General features: G+C 43.7%; 1 protein-coding gene across 1 annotated transcript; it reads right to left on the bottom strand.

The window, feature by feature from the left end:
• Positions 1–561: 561 nt before the first annotated feature.
• On the bottom strand, positions 562–24,356 carry ITIH2 (inter-alpha-trypsin inhibitor heavy chain 2). Its single transcript, XM_010407812.4, has 21 exons — positions 24,146–24,356; positions 22,535–22,609; positions 17,355–17,390; positions 16,457–16,629; positions 15,682–15,786; positions 15,194–15,356; positions 14,583–14,690; positions 13,728–13,856; positions 12,951–13,067; positions 11,721–11,889; positions 9,982–10,107; positions 8,801–8,982; positions 7,815–8,000; positions 6,700–6,839; positions 6,298–6,470; positions 5,341–5,475; positions 4,044–4,157; positions 2,811–3,009; positions 2,210–2,382; positions 1,203–1,314; positions 562–915 (listed from the first exon to the last, which is right to left on the bottom strand). The coding sequence occupies exons 1-21, from the start codon at positions 24,227–24,229 to the stop codon at positions 768–770; spliced, it is 2,847 nt and encodes a 948-aa protein (XP_010406114.3). The 5' UTR covers positions 24,230–24,356; the 3' UTR covers positions 562–767.
• Between the last annotated feature and the right edge of the window lie 231 nt (positions 24,357–24,587).

Below are 24,587 nucleotides of genomic sequence, written 5' to 3'. Positions count from 1 at the left end.
CTGAATGCTCCCGAAAAGTAAGTGATCTTTTGGGAGCTAAGCCCCCTGGAAAGGAAACGTTTAGTACTGATGGTTATTTCTATATAGTCTGTATGTTTCCTGCTTTCCTGGGTTTGTATCTGCATGAAGTCCATTCTGATGATGAAATTTTCACCAAAATTGGGCTGGCTGAGACTCATCTACTTAATTTCCTGGCAATATGGCAGCATCAATTTTATTTCAAGAACCCTCCTCACCACTGGTTAATCCATCTTTAAATACTGGAGACTGCTCATGATACCCATTCCAGACCCATGTTCCTTTTCTGTTAAATCTCCTTTGTTCAATGAACATCCTTTTTTTTTTGCCCAGTCCAACATTGTATGAACTTACATTTTCCCAGCAGTCTGAAAACACAAAGGTGTAAGTATGAAATACTTATTAAATCTGGTCATGTGTGTTAAGCACAGCAGGAGCCACAATGCTGTTACACCTCTACTATGAAATGGGTATTAGAAAACAGTAGAAGTTTTTAATGGAGTTTACAGCCCATTAAATCAGACACAGCAAGAGGAAGACACCTCCTCCAACCCAGCGTGTCACTTTATTACAGATTTCATTTCTTAGCAGAAAAGGGAGTTTACATGTCTTTGAAACACTGATAAAACAAGGCAAACAGTGGTTGGGGTTGCCTCCAGTCACCCTGGTGTGACAGGCTGACTGCTGCTCAGAGGACTCGTTTGGGCACGAAGGAGCAGATAGGAATTTTTTGTAATAAACTGGAACATTCAGGGTTTCTTCATGAAGCTGTAGAGGTGGGGGACCAGGTAGTCTCTGTAGTGGCCGTCTATGAAGCCTTTGCCGCTGTTGTGCACAAACCAGCACAGCACATCAGTGCCCAGCACACGGTCTGTCCTGTAGTCCTTCTGCACACCCCTGCAGGGAGAGGACACCCAAAGCAGGGTCACAACATGGCAAGAAGACAAGGAGATACTGGGCATCCTGCTCAATATTGGTGCTGCTCTGCCAAAGCAGGGAGATGTGTCTTCCGCCAGCAGGAAGCAGAAATAACCACAAAACACAATTAATTTTACAGTTCTGTGACCTCAGGGGCCTTTCTGTGGAGGTTCCAGTCACGTTTTGAACCTGACAAAATCAGATGCTGAGCAGCTCTAAGAACAGAGCTGATTTAGAAAGAGAGTAATGAAGCACATGATTCCTACCTGGTAACAGTGAACTTGTTGCCCTTCACTTCCATGATGGCTTGTGGTTTCTCTGGAGCTTGCCCAGGTGTTTGGTGGTGGATTGACACTTCTGGTTCAGATGCAAACTGACCTGATCAGGGAGAGGTTTAAAGCTGTTTGTGTGTCCTGACCTTTGAAGTTCCATGTCAGCTGCTGCCAGGCACTTTTGGAAAATCAGAGTAGCTCCAGCAGGCAAACCAATCCTGCATGGATCATGGGGCACTCTGTCTGTCACTAATTGGGAAAACAACCTCTGCTCCTCAAAAGGAGCCCTGCATGTCCAGGACTCAGGAGGTTGATTTTCCCTATGAACTGAGGCCTTGCTCTTGTATTATACCACTGCCAGAAAGGGCTGTCACTTAGGGAAGAGCTGAATTACAGATGTTTGTGCAGAAATCTTCTCAGAAAGGTTTGAGGGGTTTGTTTTGGTCTTTTTATTTTCAACCTGCACCAGTTTAGCCAGGCAGTGAAAGCCCTGTTTCTGTGCCACCAAGTCTAGTCAGGTCTGTTTTGAAAACACCCTCCCCATCTGGAATAAGGAATAATCTCCTGGTCCCTGATGTTCCACAGTGTCCTTGGGGCTTCCAGGACATTACAGGAGTTTCCCTATTCTCTTTTTCACTTATTTCCACACCTTTTCCATCAGGACATAGTCACCAACAAATTAACAGCATGAAGATATTCCAGGAGATGTTTAGGCTGGATTTTAGGAAAAGGTTCTTCACCCAGGGAGTGGTTGGACACAGCAACAGGCTCCCCAGGGAAATGGTCACAGCACCAAACCAGAGTTAAGGAGCATTTGGAAAATGCTCCCAGGAACATGGGGAGATTATTGGGAGTGTCCTGTGCAGGAGCTGGACTTGTTGTGGGTCCCTTCCAACTCAGGATATTTTACAGGTTTATGAGTCTATAAAATTCATGCAAAGATCTAGCAAAACCCCTTCCTAGTGCCCCACCATTCCAACTGTGCAGCCCCCAGCCCTTACCTATCAGCCCATGGGCTGCAGGAGAGAACTGGTTTTCAGGAGGAATGTAGATTCCCAGGAAATCAACATTCACCGGGTGTTTCTTCCACACGCGGTGCAGCAAAACCATGAAGGACATCTCCTCCCCCACAGTGATGGTAACATTGCTTTCTTTCTTCACAGATATGAGGAGCCTGGCACAGAGGGACCAAGGGGCAGTGTCAGTTCACCTGCCCTCACAAAAGCTCTCAGCCCCTTGAGATGCTCTCGGACATCCAGAACAATCCCATGGGGATGGCAGATATGTCAGAGGATCCATTAAAACCCCTGAGCCTTGGGAGAGGTACCCAGAGGTCTGGCAGGACAGTGCCTAACAAACAGATGCTTCCTCCCCATGTTGAGGCAACCAAATTTCCACTAAAAATTTAAGATCTTTCTACAGTGAATGGAGACTCTGGATGTGGTCCTGCTGCCTAAACAGTGCTGTAGTGTCCAGCATGGCTGATAGCTGTTAATCTGCAGGGGAAGCTCTCCTGGATGATGTGAATCACGGCATGGCAGGAACCCTCAGAGTATCTCAAACAGCATTAGGCGGGAACAGGCAAAAAAATTATCAACTCACTGTTTCCGAATGATGTGCCCTGTGTCAGCCCAGGTCAGTGTGATGGCATACGAACCATCTTTCAGTGTTATCGTTTCCGTGGTTATCTCTACTTTCAGGCCTTTCTTTTTGAAATAAAACCCAATTTTGCCAAAGTATGTGTTAAGTTTCTTATTCTTTGCTTTCTTGGCCCCGACGAGCTGCCCATTGACCACAACTCCTGTGAAGAGCAGTGAAGGAAACATTGCCTCAGTCTTGGAGCGCTGCCTGGAGGCTTGGAGTTCTGATCTCAACAGGGAGCACGACATCATCAACAGAAACAGGAACCCTTCTGACCCCCTGTTTTTCTCATTTTTCCAGCCAAGAGAAGAGAATAATTTATTAAATTGCCTCCTGATGCTGCTGTTCAATGCCTTAGCACAATAATCTGGTGGGAATTGCTGTTAGATCTTGCTGGGAGTAGGAGCAAAACCCCTTCAGGTGTAGTGTAAGGGATGCATAGGACAAGATGAAATGGCCTCAGGTTGTGCCATGGGAGGTTTAGATTGGATATTAGAGAAAATTTCTTCACTGAAAGGGTGGTCATTGGAAGAGGCTGCCCAGGGAAATGCTGGAGTCACCATCCCTGAAGATGTTCAAAAAACTTGTGCATGTGACACTTGGGGACATGGTTTTGTGGTGGGGTTGGGAGTGCTGGGTTAAAATTTGGACTTGATAATCTTTATGGTCTTTGCCAACCTCAACTGCTCTGTTATTCCATGATCTTGGCTCCTTTCCCAGTGTTTGGCCATCCTCACAGTGAAAGGATTTTTCCCAGCAGCTCTCTCCTACTCTGAGTTTCACCTGTTGCACCTTGTTTCTGTAGGCTCTTATCCCTTAGCTGTGCACCTTGGAGATGTGTGAGGTTTCACCTTCACCTTCTGATTAGGTGATTGAGAACAGCAGCAAGATCCACCATGGATCCACCATTTCTTTTCTTAAGCTTGACCAAACCCAGATGTTTCAGCCCCTCCCTCTCTGTCCTCTGTTCCAGCCCCAAAATCATCTTGATGGCTACCACTGAATTCAGTCCAGCCCAAACTGGACATGATACTCCAGATGTGGAGGGAAATAACTACTTCCCTCAGCCTGCTGGCCACACTCCTGCCAGCACACAGTCCCCCCTGTAGGCAATTCCCCTCCTCCCTCTGAACACCTTTCAGACCTGAGAGAAGAAATTTGTGCTGTAAAATAAACCGAGTTTTACTCCCTTACCAGTGCCAGGATCAGAAATCAAGTTCAGGATCTTCCCAGGCTCTGAGTTGATATTGAAGCAGACGTTCCTTTGGCTCTTGGGCAGGTGTATGATGAAATGTGGGTCATTGTCCACTGAAAAAGAAAAAAAAAACAAGTGTGAGAGGCAGGTCAGCACTAGAGGGGAGGGTCACAAAGTCTTTTCAAAAAGATTTTGAATCACTTTTTGGGACTCCTCATAGTAGAATGAGGGCTCTTTCCACCCTAAGGTAGCTAAGAAAGTTCTCAGATGCTCCTCACAAAAGCCCCTCTGACACCACCTCCTCATACAGTTCCCTGGTTTAAGGGAAGGATGTGACATTCCTGGCTTGAGGGGAGCTGCCAAATGCAGTGGACCAAACTGATGCCAGGTAAAGACACATCCTGCCCACTAATCCTACTGAGGAATACAATCCAGGACTTGTTCTCACAGTATATTTAACACCCTGGCAGGATTGGGCCCCTCTGAAAGTCGTATGTTCTTTAAAATTTGCCTCAAATGAGACAAAACACCTGCACCCATCACTGAAGGCAGCTGCTTCCAGTCTTGTCTTGCAGTGCAAAACTCTGCCCAGCTCCTGCTGGGTTGGTGGTGGCTGACATTTCCCTGTGCTGAGAAGGAGTTTGAGCGCTGTTTGTGTGATCACTACATAAATACACTAATTGCACACAGAGTTATTGTAGTAACACCGTGTTTATGGGCAGTGATTCTCACAGCTGGCTTGCTCAAATAGGCACTGAACTGTGGCAGAGGCCCAAGAATTAACAGGATCCATCAGTCACAAGTGCACTCAGAGATTTTTATCTACCGCAGAACATTTATCTGCCATTTACTACAGCAGTAACTCTACAAGAGCTTTCATCTGTCATTTACAGTGGAGGTAACTCTGCTACTGCAGAGAAGCTGAAGTTAAGCTCAGCAAAGAGCCCCAGCCTCAGGAAAGCACACAGCAGCTCATGGGGTCACTTAGATACTTCAGATTCTATTAGGATCCAAATAGTTTTGTCCTTGTAGCTTACAGCATATTTTTGCAGGTTCATCTATTCAAGGCCAAAAATGCTCCATAATTTATAAAGAAAAAGCTTAGGCTGGAAGGGACCTTAAAGACCGTATTGATCCAACCCCCCTGCCAGGGGCAGGGACACCTTCCACTAGACCAGGTTGCTCAAATGCCCATCCAGCCAGGCCTGGAACACTTCTAGGGATGGTAGTGAGTCATTGGGCAAGGAGTCTTGATGTGTCTGGTGTTCCTTTGCAGAGAAATGCTGTAGGTTTTACCTCTGTTGATGCTCAGGGAGGACACAGGTGGGCTCCTATGCTCAGGCATGAAGCTGACTGGCACATCTGTGACATTGGCCCAGCCTGGGATCCCTCTGTTGTTATTGGGTGCATTTGGAGTTAATCCCAGAGTACCTGTTAGATGACACTCACAGTTAGGGTTCTGTAAGTGCTGACATATCTAATAGTGTAATTTTTAGACTGCTGCAGTAGATCAAAGCCTGATGTTGTTGTACTAATGTAAAGCAGGTGCAACACCATTTACAACAGGTTTGTGTAATGACATAAGGTTGGATTCGCTCCAGTGTCTTCACCAGTAAAATATGACTTGGCAGGGTAGATAGCTCACCATAACTTATTGGTGAAAATATGGAGCCTGGCTTTTTATCTCTTATGCATGAGGGCAGTCCCCACTTTTGCAAAGCCTCCAATGTAAGGGCTGAAATGTTTTGCCAAGTAAAAACCTGAATTTTAAAAATTCAGCTTATGGTAAAAGCTTTGCTGACTTTGGTCCTGAGTTTGAGGTACATGAGAAAAGGCAGGACTCTTCCTGCGTGCTCTGGGATGACCCACATGAATAAAGGCTGCAAAGAAGTGCAAGTATTTAATACAACAACTGTGATCATGTTCATTTGTACTAGAGCTCTCTGTGCCTTTGCCATGATGGAGACAGGAAAAAAGAACTTGTCCTCTCTCTCCCACTCAGTTCATAAAGCAACATGATCTTAAACAATCCATGAAACTTGGTTTGTTTTAATATGCTGGGCTGACATTCACCTCTGCTGACCCTGCTCTGAAGAGGAGTAAGAGGAAACAGGAGTTGGGGGACAGCAGCAGGACAGAAGATTGCACAGGTCAAATCTCTGTCAGCATCCTCTTTCTTGTGTCCCTAATTCAGACCAGAGACTGCTTTCACACAAGATGAGAGACACAGTACGGTCAGAGTGAGACACTGACCTGGGCAGCAGCCCTTCCTGGGGTCTTTGGGCTGGTCTGCCAGCATTATCTCATCCTTTTCGGCGTTCTCTATCAGCATGGCTGTGAAGGGGGTGACGATGTGATGGTCCAGAGACATCTGCAGGATGGATTTGGTGATGTTCCTCTTCAAAGCTGCAGTGGGGGCTGCGTTTCTGTGTAGAAACAGAAGCAGAACTCCTGATTAGCAGCTGTACAGGGCACTTGCCATGGCAATTCCACCATGGAGGGGTCACAGAGCCAAGTGGTGTTGCAAGAAGGAAAGGCTGAAGGGATTAGTCCTGAACTGCTCCATGGCTCTCACTCAGGCTCTATAGGGCAAATCTCCATCATTTCATTCTCTCAGCCCCACAGCCAGGACTCTTTGAGCACATTTCTCCCCACCTCTCTGCCATCATCTGGTTGACAGTCAGATAGGCCCACAGCTTCCTGGTGAAGTCAGGATCTGCGTATTTGTCCTTCTTCATGAATCCATCCAGCTCTTCAACATCTCTCAGGGTTTCCATGACAAGCTCTGCATTTGCCTGTGGAGTCAGAGAGAGAGAAAGATAAGGGAGGGGAGCCAGGAGAACAGGGTGCTTTGAATTCACCTCTTGTTTGGGATTATGGACCCACTCTGGCTCTGCTGTTAGGCACTTCTAGATCAGAAAGTCCCAGCAGCATTGGCCTGACTGCCACGGAGAGGGAAGATGTAGCAGGAGTGTCTTCTGTTAAAGACACTTCTGTGACAGTGGCTTAAAGCAGCTCAAGGAGCTGTTAACAGTAGCCCAAGAGGTGCTGCCACATGCCAAAAGAAGATGCTCTTGACAGAGCTCTGTAATGCTCCCCTCAGGCTTTTTCACATCCAAATCCACTGAAGAACAAAAACCAAATTCTACTTTCTACCACAGACCCTTGGACTGCACTGTGTTTTGGCAGGAAAGAAGATTGAAAATGTTTGATTTTTTTCCAGCAACTAGCAAATGATAACTCCTAAGCCCTCTAAGAGTGCAGATAATTCCATTCCTCCTCAGAAAGAAAGATCTGGATGTAATATTCCCATCCCACTCCACCTGGAAGAGCAGCCCTGAAAAGTCTCATCACACAAACAAGGGCAGTGCTAAGACTTGACATGCCATAGATCCACCAGCTTGAACTCCCTGACAGTAGGAAGTTCAGACATCAAAGGAGTTACCTTAGGGGATCACTCCTGCATCTCCACAAAGCATGAAGGAAAACCGATGGTTTTGTCTCCATTGAGACAAAATTAGTACATTGATTAGAGGGAAGTTCATCTGGCAGGCTGCAGGGTGCAGGGAGTGACTATTCCTGGCTGTGCGCGAAGCTATTGTGAAACCCTATTGGAAAAATCTCCCCATGAGTTTTCCCATGTTCCCACCCATAACCCAAGCGGACACCACACTCTGCTGGCATTAACCTTCAGCAGGGAGACTGTACACAGGAGGGAATGGACCAGCCCAAATCCCTGGAGCAGGTATCCCAGGGACACCTTCACTTACTGCAGTTGCTGTGACGATGCTTTCTAAGTGCTGCAGGTTTTCCGTGTCAACCTTCCCAGCCACTACTATCTCCGAGCCACCAAAGTAGTTGTGGAAGCTGCTCTGGGTGACATCTGACACTGACTCCTGGGGGTAGTTGAACTGAATCTTCTTCAGGAGCGGGGTGGAGACCTGGTTGTAGAAATTCTGAGAGGGAAGGAGACAGAGAAGTGAGTTTGTTGTACATGAAGTGACCCTCCCGCACGTGCCACTCTTACTGAAAGGACAGAGGGTGACAGAACCTGGAGCCCTCATGAGCAAGGGGGAATTTCCTCATCTCATAGAATGCAGACTTCTTCATACTTGGACCTTAGCACACTTGTAAGGGGGTACAGCAAGAATATCTGGTCCAAATCTTGTGAAAGTTAAAGGATGGTCAGAAATCCATGGGCTGTGCTTTTCCTAGACCTAAAAGTCTTGAGCACAGTGTGGCCTCAATCCATTATCAAGTTGGTCAGCTCTGGGCTGCTGTGTAAGACACCCAGATACTTCCCACCTAATTCCTGTACAGATGGTGAAATCAGGGAATAGTAACAGTATAAGGATGTCAGAGTTTGATCAGCAGCAATTCCTGTTCACAGATTTGGAGCCAGAGCTAGAGTTGAAATTTTTCTTACATTGGCTAGGTCTGGATTATCATTTAGCATTTGTATCTAGGCTTTTTGTTAGTGAGGAAATGGCCTAAAGTAACACCAGGCCTTAATTTTAATTCAGAAAATCTTTTTGTATACTTAAGGCTGTTTTATAGAATATTATTCCTACTCAGGGAAGTAAAGTATGTGTTATAGATATTATTAAAACTGTAACTAGGACCACTTAAGCTGAAATGTGATTGATATCTTGCAGGATTCTCAGAGGAAATGGTGGGTTTTGAGACCCTCTTGCTAGTGGAGTTACAGCTGTGAACAGAACAGGAGAGTTTCAGAGGGCATGAGGCAGAAACTCACCTTCATTTGGAGAGAAGTCTCCTGATTTCCAAAAATCCTCTGGGCCATGCCACGGTTGTCAGTTGCGATTCTCTGCAGGAAATCGTAGTCTACATCAAACCCAATCCCGAGGCAGAAGAGAGAGAATTCATCCTTTATGCTCTGCTTCACGTTCTTCTGGATTGTTGTCAGCTTCAGCTCACCTTGGAGACACAGAAAGGGTGACACTCACCTGAGCAACAGAAAAGTCTCCATGGAGGTGAGCACATTCCTGCTCTCCCTTGTGTCTCTGGTTCTCTCTGGATATTAGGGAAATCTAGACAGCAAGCTCAATGCCAAATTTCCATTGCCTACAGCAACATTTGAGCTTCTTCTGGATAGAGATTAACTTGTTTTCACTGAAGACAATTCTTTTGGATGCTTTTTTTTGGTGTCTGATGCATTTTCTTTGTATATCCAGGGCTCTTAACTTTCTTGGGGATTTGTAATTCTAGCGCATCTAGAGTTCTCCCAGAATTAGTGATTCAAGACCTCTGCAGATTAAGATACCTCCATGAAGATTTTATTTATACTTTGTCATACTTAAGATGTTCTCTGTCATCATTCAGACTGGGGTTTTTTTCAGGCTTATTTTTAATGGCAGACTTTTTGAAGCGGACATCTTCAAGTCAGCAATTGCTTTGACCTCTACCAAATCCAATCCAAATTAATTTGCTTTCCACTCTTTTTTCCTGATTTTGATGTTATGTCTGTGACTGCATAGATCTGTGCAGGCTAAGGTCATGGGAAGAAGAAATTTTTGTAGAAGTGTAGAATCATAGACTCATAGAATGGTTTGTGTTGAAAGGAACTTTAAAGATCATCCAGTTCCAATCCCCCTGACCTGGGAAGGGGCAATTTCCACTAGACCAGCTTGCACAAAAGCCCAGTTTCTCTAAGGCTGTTTTGATTACCTGTCCTACACGACTTGTGCACCTCTGTAAATTGCAAGAAATTCATAACCTGCATAACAAGCTGCTCATCTTTTGAAAGCTTCTGTGCAAAGCCCCATGGCACTTCTAGCACTTGCCAAAGGGGCAGCACAAAGAATCAGAAGAAAGATGAATGGAATTTTTCTTTAACTTCCTGCCAAATTATCTACTTGTTGCCTTTCTCAGGCTTACCCCACCAGCCTTTCTTCTCACCCAAAGCAGGATCCTTACCTACTGTCGGGTCTCCATCAGACACCAGTACAATCATGGAGACTGAGTTAGGGTCCAACATGCCTAAACTTTTGGCTTCATTCAGGATGAAAGTGGCTCGGAGAAGAGCTTCATTGATATTTGTGCCTGTCAAAGACACAGTGAAGAAAACAAGTTTGATTCTTGTTGAATCCAGATCGGTTCTAAGATTCTAGTGGAGTTAACACTGACAAGAGCTGAGATCAAGGCAGCAAAACCCCTCCTCTTTGATGTTTAGGTACACCCTTCTGCACTCTGGTTCCCTTTTTCACCCAAGGCTGTCATCCTCATGAGGCCCCTCCATTGCCCCTCACTAATTCCAGTGTGACCGTTTGTGGTGTTGGGAACTATTTGCTGTGGGGAGAATTACTGGGTTTGCAGGCAGGTGATTGAATGAGAGCACGGAAAAACTTCCTTTTCTGGCTATCAGTCCACTCCTTGAACAAGAAGAGGTGTATGTTTGCTGAGCTTATCTAAGGTTTGATTTGTGGCATAGAAGGGGCAGAGTAAGAAATCAGTATGAGAGGAACAGAAATCTGAAGGCTGAGCAGTCAGAAAATAGGTATTTTCTTTGTCAAGAAAGAAAAAATCAGCAGCTTCAGAGACAAGATAGTAAAATGCTGCACTGAAACTGGCTTTGCTGGATGATAGCTGGTCTCTAAGCTTATCTGTCAATTCCTTTGGGGTAACAAAGTCAGGCACTCATATATCCAGCATGGTTTCCTATTCCCAGCCCACTGATGATTTTGGACAAATCTATAATTTCATGTTCATTCTAGTGAGAACTTCTGGAAATGAAGGTGCCACAGCACTAGAGGGCTCTGATGTTAGGGAGAGCCTCTCCACGCTATTGATGTACAAATAACTGAATAACCAAACCAGAACTGCACTTCAGAGAGAGTGCCAGATTAAAAGCATCATAAGCCTCTTCCAAAGACCTGTACAGCTAAAAAGGGCATCTGTCCTTGTTTATCAGGCAGAGAATGAAGGCACAAAAAAGATAAACAGCTTGCCCACATGGCATTTAGTAGCTCATAGAATCAACAAACCATTAAGGTCATTGAGTCCAACCATTAACCCAGCCCACCACCAAGCCATGTCCTTCAGCTGTTCTTCACAGGACTTGTGCTCCAGACCCTTTCCAGGCTCTGTTGCCCTTCACTGGATTCACTCAAGCACCTCAATGCCTTTCTTGTTGAAAGGGGCCCAAAACTGAACACAGGACTCACTCAAGGTGCTGCCTCATCAGTGCCCAGCACAGCGGGAGGGTCACTGTCCTGGTCCTGCTGGCCACACAAGTGCTGATACAAGCCAGGACACCACTGACTTTCCTGGCCACCTGGGCACACTGCGGGCTCGTATTCAGCCGGCTGTGAACCAGGGGCAAGTGATTGTGATTCCCTGCTTGGGGAATATTTCATCTGCCTGCTCATCCAGGCCTATGAGATGGACTTGATCTCTCAAGGATATCTGGGATCTCTGAGGCAGGAGGTAAGGTAGATTAAAGGCAGCTGTTCTGTGGTCTATGTTCTATCTGCCATAGAAGGAAACGTCCCCTAACACAATAAACTGCAATTCTTGCTCTTCTTTAGGCATGCTTTTTCTATCTTGAGAATCAGACTCCCTTTGAAGGAATACTCTTGACAGTCTGAAGGCTGTCTGAGGTACCCATTCCTGCGATATGGAACTTCTGTTAGCACCTTGCAATCAAAACCTCATACCCCCATTGGGATGGATTGTCTGGATGTACTTCTTAGCATCTTCCACCTGCGATGGGGTGGCTGAGACCAGATTATCTCTCCAGCACCGGACATTGTGGTTAAAGTCGATCAGGGAGAACTGGTCAGCAGCACGCAGCTCACTCAGTATTGCCTTCATGGCCTCGATGGTCTGAGGAGAAATTTAAGAGAAGACAGGTTTATGCTTCCTGCTTATGAAAGCCTCTTCTTAGCTGGTGACCACAGGCAAATAGTCACCTCTGTGGAATAAGCACATGAGCACTGAAATCCAAATTAGCATCTGCTGTCCAAATCTCTCCTTTTTTGCACTTCTTGCATAATGTCAAACATTTCACCAAACAAACACAAAAACCTGCAGTTAGGAAGAGTAAAATCAGAAGATGTGTGACTTAAACAAGTGACAATTAGCCTGTATCCCAGTTTTGCAACACTGATTTCCCCAAGGAAGCAATCTGCCAAGCCTTACTATTGTGCTCTGAAGGAAATTCAGATATACCTGGATGATCCCCAGCTAATGTTTGTCTAGTCAGTTTTTAAAACCTTTCAGTGACACATGATATGCAATCTCCCAAACTCCTCACCCAGAACTACAGAGTTTTTCCTAATATACAACATAAATCTCTCCTGCTGCAAATCCATCTGATTCCGTCTTATTCTAGTCTGGCTGGGCAGGAATGTCAGTTGATGAGTTTCCCTTTCAGAACAGTTGCTTGCATATTTGGAGGCTGATTATCTTTCTCAGAGCATTTTCTCTTGCAGACTAAAATATCTTAATTTTAGCATTTTTTTACCCCTCTATGGCTTATGTTGTCTAAACAATCTGTAGTGGTCTTCAGAGGGCTGTCAATAATTCATCCATGTTTTGAAAGCAGGGATGGAGTATCGCCACTGAGACTTTCCCAGGATTCAGTATAGAACATTATAGAAAAAGGGGGTCAGAGCCTTTGAAAAATATATTGTGATCTGTCAAATAAAATTTAAATTTAGAGTTAAAATCTGGTACCACCTCTTCCTTACAATATGGAAGAAGTGTTATAAACAAAGGGTAAAATCATTAAGTCTTTGATTCCAAATATTCTCCAAATTCAGTGGAGTAAAGTGTAAAGAACTGAGCTGGTAATTTTACATGCCAGTGTGCTACAGAATTGCATGGAAAAGCACATGAGGGAAGTTGGCAGGAGGTTCATTTTGCAACAGAGGTAAAACACTTACTTGTTTCATTTTCAGTCCCCACATTGAACCACTGACATCTATAACAAATAAGATGTTTTTGGGCAGTGGATCAAGATTTTCCGGAGCAAAGAAATGAATAAAATACCCATTAAAAATCTGCAAAATAAAAGAATTGCAGTGAAGTGAGTGATAGAAAAGATTTCAGAAAACTCAAAACAACAACAGAGCAGAAAATTCTTATTTTCTTAATGAGCCAATTATTTTTTCCTTATTGTCTTTTCCTCTTCTTTATTGGCCAATTCCAGCTTTCAGCTCTGCACATCTGTGTAGCCTTACACCATTTTTACTCAATAAAAGCAGAGTCTGGTTCTCACACAACTTCCATGCACTAGCATAGGGAGGAATGAAAAATGCTTTTAAAAAGGACTCTTCTGCCTGTAATAATTCAACCTCATAACTCAGCTTCATGTTAACATAAAAATAGTAATGTTCTGGTTGTCTCCTTGTGATGTATTGGTACAACATCCAATGGCTCCATCCTCTGATTCTACATTAAATCACCAGAGTGCTGCCAGGTATAAAGACATTGGCTTTTGGACATGACAGGAATCTTCTCCTACTATATGTAAGCCCATGTCTTAGTCATAAATTAAATAAATCCATTCTGCCCACTTAAAATCCCTCTGTTCTTTCAATTGGATACAGAGCTCGTCCTCACGCTCATTCCCCTGAAGGATGAAGTTTAGCACAGCCTGCTGAAGGGCAGCAATTCCTGTGTTCCCAGATCTCTGGTCCCAGCTGAGCAGACACACTTACTTCCAGTTCTCCCCCCGTGGTTTCTCTGTTCACATCGTACTGCACCACAAAATTTCCATCCACGGCCGTGGATGAGCACTTGGGGCATTTTCGCTGTTGAGCCATTGTTGGCTTGAAAGAAACATGAGCCTTGAAACGAGGAGAGATCATCAGTCAACCAGGAGTTGTGTGAGAGGGGGATGATTGACACAAAGAGAGTCCACCTCTCCATGAAATACCTGATTTCACTGAACAGTTTTCTGCTTTCATTATTTGTGGAAAACAGACTTCGTCACTTGAGAAGAAAAGCAGCACTAAGGTTTGCCTGGATATGTTGATTCTGTAGTAGCAACTGTGACACAAATCACATGACCCATCTACAGCACCAAATCTTTCAACTGGAGCTGTGCAAACCTTTTCTATTAGGCAATACGTTGGCTTATTTAACATTTTCCTAGTTGAAACTATCCATAATTTTATCAACATTTCTAATAGGTTTCTAATTGATTTTTTTTTCCCCCAAACAAAAGATTGGAATTTGTCTGTAGATTGAGTAGTAGGAAACATTTTCATTAGTCATGTGATTGATCATGCAGACTTTATGGCATTTTTTTTCTGTATTAACTGGATAACTTGAAATTTCCTGAGAAGATAAGGCATAATATAGACACATACTACCTCTGAAATAATTTGCTATATTAGGAATGGGGGTGAATTTGAACATCAAGAAACAATACTGCCTGGCATATTATTTAGGAAATAGAGACAGACTTTTGCTGCATTTTTGCATGCTTCCATGTACAAAAAGTGCCAGGACTGCATAGAGTGAGTGTGAAAACTGAAGATTTGTGCTTTTTCCCATCTGTGAGCGGTTACCTTTTTCTCTCCCTTGGAGATGGTGGTGATTCCATCGAAATGATCTCCGAGTGAATTAGGAACATGCACATAGCGAAGTCCCTGTGGCTCAATGATGCGGACATCCACCTAAAGGCAGGAAGGGAGGACATTTAGTGTGGAGAGCTGCCCCAGTCCTGGAGGTGTTCAAGGCCAGGTTGGACGGGGCTTGGAGCAACGTGGGATGGTGAGGAGCAAATGTGCCCTGTCTCCACTCGTAAACACAGCTGAGAATCTCCTGAATCATGTCTGACTCACGTCAGAACCACTTGGGCAAACAAGCTTTGACATTTCTATACTCTTGTGTAAACTTGACTTGACTGAAGGAAAACAAACAACACTCTCTATTTATTTGGAACAGTGCTTTTCACAAAAACTCCCAACTTCATGAGGTAGCGTCCTGTGAGATCTGATGGTCTCTGGCTGTCCCTCCACAACCATGATTTGTCTTAGAATCCCAGAATGGTTTGGGTTGTAAGCGATCCTAAAGTTTATCCAGTTCCAAGTCCCCTGCCATGGGCAGAGACACCTCCCCAAGAACTGTGGGTGCTTTCTCAGCAAGGATTCACCTACACACCCCAGCTCTGCTTTACCTCCATGTGCTTGGCCAGGCGTCCTGGCTTCACAGAGATGACGTGCTCGTAGGAGCTCAGCTTCCTTCGGATCATTTCGTGGTAGTGAAGCTGGAACTGTATTCTCATTCCTGGGGGCACGTTCACTTCTGTTTGGAAGTTTTCCATATCCAAGGCATTGCTCCTGAAAAGTCAGCTGTGGGGTTATTTTGAGAAAATACAAGGAGAGGAAAAAACTTCTTTGCACTTTGGTCTAGACTGAGGATTTTTCTGTGTGATTCTAAATGTGGCCTCTATCAGGGAGCTGCAGTTGTCTGTTAGCACAGGGTGTTTTAGCAAGCTGAAAGCAGAAACACAGTCTAAGTCCATGATAATTAAATATCAGAGTTGCTGTAAGTAAGCATTTTCCATCTCAGGATTTCCCCTCATCTATCTCTTCCTGGGATGGGTCATCTCAGTTCTCCTGTGAGTAAGTTCAGTATAAAACCCAAATGCCAAAGTGTTTATACCTGACTATTCCAGCAGCTTTGCCTTTGGCTTTTGCTTGAGCGTACATTTTTCTGGCTTCAGATTTTTCCCGAATATGGCTGGTAAACGTGATACCATTGATATCCCTAGGAGACAGAAGCACAGTCAGTTTGCAAAAGAAACAACTTTACAATCAAGGACTGTTTCGTCAGTTTACATCAGCGCAATCTAAGCTGGTGGGAAATGAAATAACAAGGCTCTTGTTTAACCCCAAAGTAATGAAGTCTGATTTTCACTAGAGCTCTATCTTTTTCCCTACCTGCTTTTTTTTTCAAGTAGCCAGAACCACTGTGCTCTGAGAAGGACCTGCTCTCCTCCACCTCCTTCACACTTTCCCCATGCTTTGGGCAGGGAAGGCACTTACCGAAGTCATGGCTGGTTTGGAATATGGATCAGGACATCTCCTGACCAGCAGGTTGGCTGCTGCCTCTCTGAATGGGTACTGAGCCAGGCCAGTTTCTGTTCAGTGAGGGCTCTAATTTGGGTCTCTCTCCCTTGATCTGGCAAGGTGAGGGCTTAGTCTATTTGAGACTTTTGTCCAGTTTCGTTGATATTGACCAACAGCTCAATAATTAGTGGAGAGGAAGACCTGGACAGACAGACTGACTGATGACATGAGCCTTTTTTCTTTGAGAAAGCCTGCAAAAATTACACCGAACCTGGAAAGTAGTAAGAGCCTTTTGCTTTTACAAATACTTCCTTTCCAGCTCATTGAATGCTTCCAGAGGGTGAGGCTGATACCTGACCACTACTTACATGGTAAAGTTGTCAATGAAAGCTCCTTTGGGGACTTGCACGTCAAATACGATGGGCTGAGGCCTCTTTGCATTGTTCACCATCTTGGCTTGGATCATTGTGTTGGCCAACCGAGATGTGATGGTGGATTGAACCTTGTAGCTGTAAAGACCTATCTTGTCATCATCCTCCACCTGCAATTGACAAAATTGCTCTATAAATTCAGGGCACTGCTGGAAAAGATGCCCTAGAGGACAATATCAATCATTTTTATAGACTCAGTGCTACTTTTTAATTGCTGCTCCTTACAGTATGGCAGCTAGAGGGGACATGAGCTCAAGTTCAGGACATCTCCATATTCTACCTGGCAATTGTGGCAGGATATTCACGTGAATAAAGTTCATTATAACTTTTCAGCTGGAAGAGGGTATTTATTAAACTGGAATGTTTTCCTTGCTTTTCACCACACAACGAGTCCTTGGAATGACTCTATGAGTGCCATCCAGCATGGAAAGCTACACAGTAATCCTGAACATCATATAATGAGGAGGAGAGAGCTCACATTTTCAATAACAGTCCTAAATAGAGGAGACTTGAAGCATTGGTTACTGACCTAGTGTTATAAATGGTTAAACCACAGCCGAGAGAAAACAGTGTTAAAGTGTTTTATTAAGACATTGTCTTTGTCTAATCACTTTTGATGCTTATTTCTTCATATTTACCATACCCTTCTCCCTCCAAGAGCAGATGTATCAACAGTATTGTGCAAACAGCTCTCTGTTTAAAGAAAATAGGTTAATACCCAACCAGCAGTAAAAACAAGGAACTGAACAAACAGAGGGATTGATTTCCAAAAAATGGTTAACTAGAAAATCACTTTGTTCAGTATTATTTACCACAGAGGAAGAAAAATACTCACCAGATCTCCAACGTAGCCCCAGTCAGATGTGCTCCTCTGGAAAAGAAGAACATGGAGGGGATATTTCAGCAAGGTGAAGAACACTGACTAGCTGTTTCAAGACAGGGATTAGTGTCTTAAAACTATCTTCTAAGATCATGAATCATAGAATCATAGAGAATCACAGAACCATTAAGGCTGGAAAAGACCTCTAAGATCAAGTACAACCATCAACCCAACACTGCCAGCACTACCACAAAACATCTACATGTTTTCTGAACACTTCCATCAATAGTGATTCCAATACTTCCATGGGAAGCCTGTCTCAATTCTTGACAACCCTTTCAGTGAAGAATTGTTCCCTAATATCCAACCTAAACCTCTCCTGGCACAACTTGAGGCTGTTTTCGCTCATCCTGTCTGTTGTTCTCTGGAAGGAGAGCCTGACCCCCATCTGATTGCCCCCTCCTGTCAGGGAGCTGTGGGGACCCAGAAGATGCCCCCTGAGCCTCCTTTTCCCCAGGCTGGGCCCCCCCAGCTCCCTCAGCTGCTCCTCATCAGACTTGTGTTGTGTTCCAGACCCTTGCTGGGTTTGCCCTTCTCTGGACATGAATGAGAATTGGTTTGAGTTCCCAGACTAAGTGTGAATATTCCTTTTGTCTTATTTTATGTATTTCTACATGGGATGTTGAAGCATGTGATCTTCCAGCTGTGCCTCAGAGCCTATCATAAACAGGACAGCTTTCTTCCTCTGTCTTTTATTTTTTTTAGAAGAAAACATTCTCTTCTAGAAAAACATTCTACCAGAATGCAAATCATGCTGGCAGAAAGTCATCCTCAGACATCCTTGTTTTTAACAGGAAAGTTCTTTTTTTTTCTATGAAAAGTGGAAAAACCTCAAACCCCAGACTTCTTTAGCTCACTTTGTTGTCATTTATATTAGAGAATATTTATTTATGTATTATGTGCAATATCTATGAATTTAAAAATCCATTGTGTAATCGATATTACATTTACATTCTTGTGCCTATGGAAGTTAGTTATGTGTGCATTACTTAGATGAAATTGCTCATTAATGATTGTGGTTCCCCCCCACCTTATGAATTGTTCCATTTTGAAATTTCTATGGCGAAGTGCTGACATCTTGTGGCCATTTGAATAATTCAGTTTAATTCCCTAAAAAATCCCCTTCACGTATGGAATATTAATATTAATCCCCTGAAAGGGAATTTGGCTCACCTAGATGCAATTGTTTAATGGAGAGATCTACGTTCATATTATCATCACAACTAGGCCAGTTCATCTCTCCAGGCAAGAGGACCCAAAACCATGGAAGATGACCATGAAAACATCTTTAATCCCATGATGCACACAAAGATTGCTCTGCAGTTGTTAACTTCATTTGAAACTAATTAATATACTGTTCTAGGGAAATCTTGTGCTGTGTAAGAGATGATGATGATGTCACAACAAGTTCATTTTAAAGACATGGTTTTAAGGGCCCTTTAAAGGCAGATGGAGACACTGCAAGATTTTTGCCTGCCTGAGAACAAAAGCAGGTTTTTGTTTTCCAGCTCTAAAGGCTCTACCTGAACCATTCTGCCTGGGATTTCAAGATCTTGAAGTTCATGGCTCTCTAGAGACCCTCTGCAAAGCTTGATGGACTGATCTTGTCTCAGTCCATCCTGACACCCCACAAACTTTACTGTACGGTGCACTGTACCTTCACACCTGATAAAGAAACAGACCATGAAGAATGATTGTTGGCCCCACACATACCCTTGGCACGGGGAACACCACCAGCTTGAATACAAATTAAAATTAGACCAACATTAACTGAAAGAAATTTAATTTTAGAAAGAGAAGACCAACACCTTAGCACAGAGGGGTTATTTTTTTTATGGGGGTACTTTTCTGGTTCTCAGCTTAGGGCTCCTGACCCACTTTAGGAATGGTGGTTAAAGCTTTCAGGATGCCCAGGTTTTTTGCCTGATTGTTCCTGGAAGAAGGGGGAGGCACTGATGGAGATGGAGCTTATCACTGGCACACATAGAGACTTCCATGGATTTGTTAGAAATCAGACATGGGGTGGGCCAGCCATACCCCTGGGAACTCAGGGGTTGACGAGGGCAGCCAACAGGTCAGGAGAACAGAGCTGTACCTTTATTTTCAGGTACCTGAACCCCAGAATCATAGAAACACAGAATCACAGGATGGTTTGGGTTGGAACGGACCCTAAATATCCTCTAATTCCACTTCCCTTGCAGGGACACTTTCCACTGGATCAGGCTGCTCCAAGCCCCATCCAACCTGGCCTTGAAGATCCTCCATTCAGGTCTGAGTGCTGATGTGATTATTGACAACAGGGACTTCTGTGGCACACGAGGCGCCTGGTGTTTCCAGCATGAGGATTCATGGCTGCTCCTTGCTTTTAAACCACATCCAGACCTGTTGATCACTGCACAAAACAGGATCTTGAGCTGTATCTCATGTGTGGCAAATTGCTAATTAGAATGAAGACAACATGTGCCTCAGGAACTGTTTGAAGGACAGATGCTGGGCTCTGTCTTCACGTACTGAGATGCATCTTCTCCTGACACCTGGGCAGGCTATGGATATTTAACCCTTCACAGCGATCTTTGTTCAAATCACTGTGCACGGACATTGTGGCTATTTAGTAAAATAAGGAGAGCAGAATCACAGATGTTCTGCATTTGACATAAATTTCTTTTCTACTGGGGCACAAAAAATGTTGAAAAGCAGATACCCAACATGAGAAACTAGATAGAAGATGTGACCTGCAAGTGTCCAAGGCCAGATTGGACAGGACTTGGAGCAACCTGGTCTACTGGAAGGTGTCCCTGACCATAGCAGGGGGTTGGAATTAGGTGATCTTTCAGGGCCCTTCCAACCTAAACCATTCCATGTTTCTGTGATTCTGTGATCTACCTGGAATGCCCTTCCAGTTCTCTGAGGTGCTGTTCCTTCATAATTCACTTGTTTTCTTGTAATTTCCTAAGCAGTTTTAAACACACTCCAAATCCATTGCAGCCTCTTCACACTCCTTTCAGGGGAGCCTCACTGTGGGATGCAAGAAGAGAAATTTCAGACCTCAGAATTGGTAGAGCTTGTCTTCATAGTGCAGCAGATGAATCCTTGTCTGTTTGGTTACATTTATATGCTGGGAGCTGGGGGAGTCTCCAACCAGCTGATTTAGGAAGAAATTCTTCACTGTGAGGGTGGTGAGGCCCTGGCAAAGGATGTGCAGAGAAGTTGTGGCTGCCCCATTTCTGGAAGTGTTCAAGGCCAGGTCAGGTGGGGCTTGGAGCAACCTGGTCTAGTGGAAGGTGTGGAAGGTGGAACAAGATGGTCTTTAAAGTCCCTTCCAACCAAAATCATTCCATGATTCTATCATTCCACCCTATCTCTTTCCATATGTCCTTCCTGTGCTGCTTCTCTTGGAGGGCAAACTAGGCAGGCAGAACAGTAAGGAAAAAGGTGTGATCTCACCTGCCTCTGGACAGTCAGAGATCAGGACCCAGATCTGGGGATTCTATTGCAGAACATCCCACCTCACAGGGTGCATCACAGGTCTAGACACATTATCTATCTCCAAAACAGAGATAACAGCTGTGCACCACCATATAGAGGTTCACAAGGTCACCTGCATTCCAGCCCATGGAACGATCTGCTGCTGTGGTCACGAGGACCATTCACATACCTGAGGCACAGCATTTTGGGAATTACTCAGGAGCAAAATAGCAGAACACCTTATCTGTACCTAGAAAACCATCCTCTGTATTTAGAGGCAATCAATAGGGCCTGCAAGGAGCTCTGTTGCCTTGTTGCCAATGAACTGGTGAGCTCTATGCAGAAAAGCATAGTGCTGAAAAAATAATATGGGAAACAGTCTTCCTTTAGCAATGAACAGTAAATAACTCTGTGCCTGCGCTGGCCAGGAGCTGCTGTCTCAAGATGATTTGCACAGTTCAGTTTAATCTCATTGGTTATATTTTACTGTGACTCAGCTAATGTAAGAGCAGCTGAGATGTTAGTTCTACTGGTTTGCAAAGATTCATTTCATAGGTAAAGGATGGGAAATAATGTATGGGAATAAAAGCAGTAACTGGTATAATGAAACCAGTGGTAGAATTGCAAATTATTGCATGCATATGTCTGTGGCTGTATGTATCCAGAAATTTTGGGAACAAAGGCAACATAACATATGTGGCACTGATACAGACACATTGGAAAGAAGTGATGCCCCGAAGAAGTGCAACAATGGGGGGATTTCATTATCATGCTTAGATCATGATTAAATTATTTGAGTACTGGACTGGCAAATGTGAGCAGGCTTGATTCATACTCATACTAATATCTGCCATTTTCTTCCACTGTTTTGCAGGTTTTAGGTATCAATAAGTTCCATCCAAAGCCTTAGGATAAAAAAAAAAAATCAGGTTTGCCTGTGTGTAATTTGAAAGATGCTGGGAAATCCAACATTACTCAAGAGGATCTTTCATTTTCACTACATTGAACAAGCTCAAGAAAAGCAGCACCAGAGCTTGGTGGAGGACGAGGTCCACTCTGATCATAATTTCTTTCATGCAGTGTAATGAAAAATTAACACATTCAAACAACTGATTTCATGAGTATTATCATTAACTGCTACTGTGTAAAACACAGAAAAACGCTTGCAATGCTGCTCTAAATGTTTCTGTTTCCCAACCCAACAGACTAAAATAACCTGCAACCCATCAGTGTGCTGGAAACAAATTTTCTTCCCAGGTCTCAGATGCCACCAGCTCATCACTGAGTGTCGCTCTTTGACCAGAGTTAAACATGAATGAATGGACTGAAAGTTTTCAGCCTACACTTGTCAGTGTCTGAAGTCCTTTTCCATTTTCTCATGGAAAAGCCTGACCAGTATCAATGGGACTTTCCCCACACATGAAGTTAGACAAGCATCTCCATTGTTTATCACCCCAGGAGCACAGATGCAGAACAAAGCCTTGTTGTGCTTAAGGGAGAGCAGAGCTTAAGAGATCCCAACCAGAGATATGGAAGTCTCAATGCCTATAAAGACCAGCTGGGCCCACCTGACTGCACACTCACAACCCTGGACATGGAACAAGATACCTGGAGAGAGCTCCCAGGCATTCTGGCTTCCCTCCTCTTTGAAGCATTTCTGGGTACTGTACCTGGTACCTGCCATTTCTCGCCTTGGAGCTTGAGGGAAATCCATCAATTTCTAGATCAATCAGGTTTTCCACTTCCTAGAGGGGAGAGAAGAAGAAAGAAAGAGTTGCTGCTGCCTTACTGTTTGATTTAATTGATTATAATTTGATTTATTATTGATTAGCACTTTACAGGAGAGTTCTAAAAGGAATTTACCTCCCCTGGATGGAAATGGGGAGCAAAAGCACAAACCATCTCAGCCCAAAATCCCCACACATTCAGTTTCCCTCAGTGGCCAACCAGTTCTATAAACTCCTATAAGATCATGACCTTTACCATCATTTTACAGCCTTTCCCTCTGAAACAAGGAGTAATATTTAACATGAAATGACCACAAAGAGCAAGAGGCAGATGATTATCATCAGGACGGGTCTAGCCATGGAAACTACAGCATTTCAGACACTGATCTCACTCAAACCAGTAAGTTCAGAGAATTTCTGCTCAAACCAGTAGAAATTTTCTCTGGTTTTATACCAATCTACCTGACAACTACATTTTTCCCACTGGCAGCAAAAGAACATCAGGTCTTTTCCAAGGGTAAAGCTGCACTGATTCATTTAGAAGTGTGGGTCACACCACAGCAATACTCTTAATTAAATTTTGTTATGAGTTTTATTTATGGAAATAAAGAAATTTAAGTGCATGAGTTCCTTTGCAACTTATGTGATAGCATACATACAAAGGCTTGCATAAAATGAATTTAAATTGTTTAAGCACATTGATGTTAAATTGATAAGGCATCTACAATTAGTAAGAACCACAGGTCTGGAATATTTTTCCTGGGAATTACAAACCTGGTTTTAAAATCTCATTGAGTCAAGAAAATGGCTGTAAAAATAAAGAAAAATAGGATATCCCAGCTCACTGAAGATTTTTATTAGTTCTGCAAAGGAAAAGAAAGCCTCATATCATCACTGCTGACTTCACAGAAACATTTCAAAACTACAACGTGGAAATGGGTGTAGACACCAAATCTAAGTTCACCTGACCCTGGGGGTTTAAATTTAGATTCAGTTTCAGAGTCAAAGCTATAACTATACTTCTTTTCATCATTGTATTATGCCAAGAAATTAGAGTCTCTTATAAATTATCTCATCCCTCTGCTGAGGAATGTAAAGTCAATAGGATATTCACTCCATATTTGAATTCCTGTTAACAATAACCCAATTCCATGCAAAGATTTTCTGAAGTTCATAGTGTTCCACACAGGAGACTCCATCCACAAAGATGTCTAGGTGCCCTGTTTCTGCTTATTCCATGGAAACAGGGTATAAAATATGCTGAAGATCTGAGTGTAGAAGCCCACTTGAATGTTTAAAGGTTAAAACCACACCAGAAAAGGCAACACTAAAGCCAAAACATGAAACCAGCTTGAAAAGAAAATTGGCATTACTCTCATACTATCCCAACTTCAGTAATATTAAAAGAACAACACTACAAATGACATTATCAGAATATTTACAGTTAAAAGTAGAAGAGAACTCTGAAGCAGTGACCCAGTTCTGCTCCCACTGCAGCTTCTGTGTGGACTTCAGCAAGCAAGGGAGCCCTGGGCCCTGCCTCCAAATACTCACATCTGGGATGTCGTCGATAACAAGATCAAAGCCTCCGACTCCACAAATGAGGAACAAAACCAGGAAGCTGCTCAGATACTTCATTTTCTTCCCACTTGTTTCCTCCTAAGAACAGCCTGCACAGGTACAGACACAAGTTCTTCCCTTCTCTGAGACAAGTTCAAGGAAACAGCCCAGGTTTTTGCAGCATTTTGAGCAAAGTTCTGAAACGCTGACTTTGTTTAGGCCGTAGGTAAATATTTGCCTTGCAACGCAAGTCTGAGCTGTGGTGCCTGAGCAAGGGTTATCCAAATAGTGTCTTCACTCACCCCTGCCCCCAATAACAGCCCTGGCTTGGATAGGGTCACTCCTTGCTTTTGTAGCTTCCCGTGATGTTTGACTAATTTCCTGCTAGGCACAGAGCTTGCAGTATCCAAAAACTTCAAAAGGTCTCAGCAAGAAC

Source organism: Corvus cornix, chromosome 1A (genome assembly GCF_000738735.6).
Source record: "Corvus cornix cornix isolate S_Up_H32 chromosome 1A, ASM73873v5, whole genome shotgun sequence".
NCBI lineage: Eukaryota > Metazoa > Chordata > Aves > Passeriformes > Corvidae > Corvus > Corvus cornix.
This window is presented reverse-complemented; position numbering and strand designations above follow the sequence as displayed.

What these genes read in the sequence shown, in the direction of transcription:
- ITIH2 (XM_010407812.4), bottom strand. Translation starts at nt 24,229, where the DNA reads ATGAAGTATCTGAGCAGCTTCCTGGTTTTGTTCCTCATTTGTGGAGTC. An exon ending in CGAGAAATGGCAGGTACCAG is followed by an intron (nt 17,391 to 22,534) that starts GTACAGTACCCA and finishes CTTCTTTTCCAG; the next exon opens with AGGAGCACATCTGACTGGGG. An exon ending in GATTTCTGATCCTGGCACTG is followed by an intron (nt 3,010 to 4,043) that starts GTAAGGGAGTAA and finishes TGCTCTTCACAG; the next exon opens with GAGTTGTGGTCAATGGGCAG.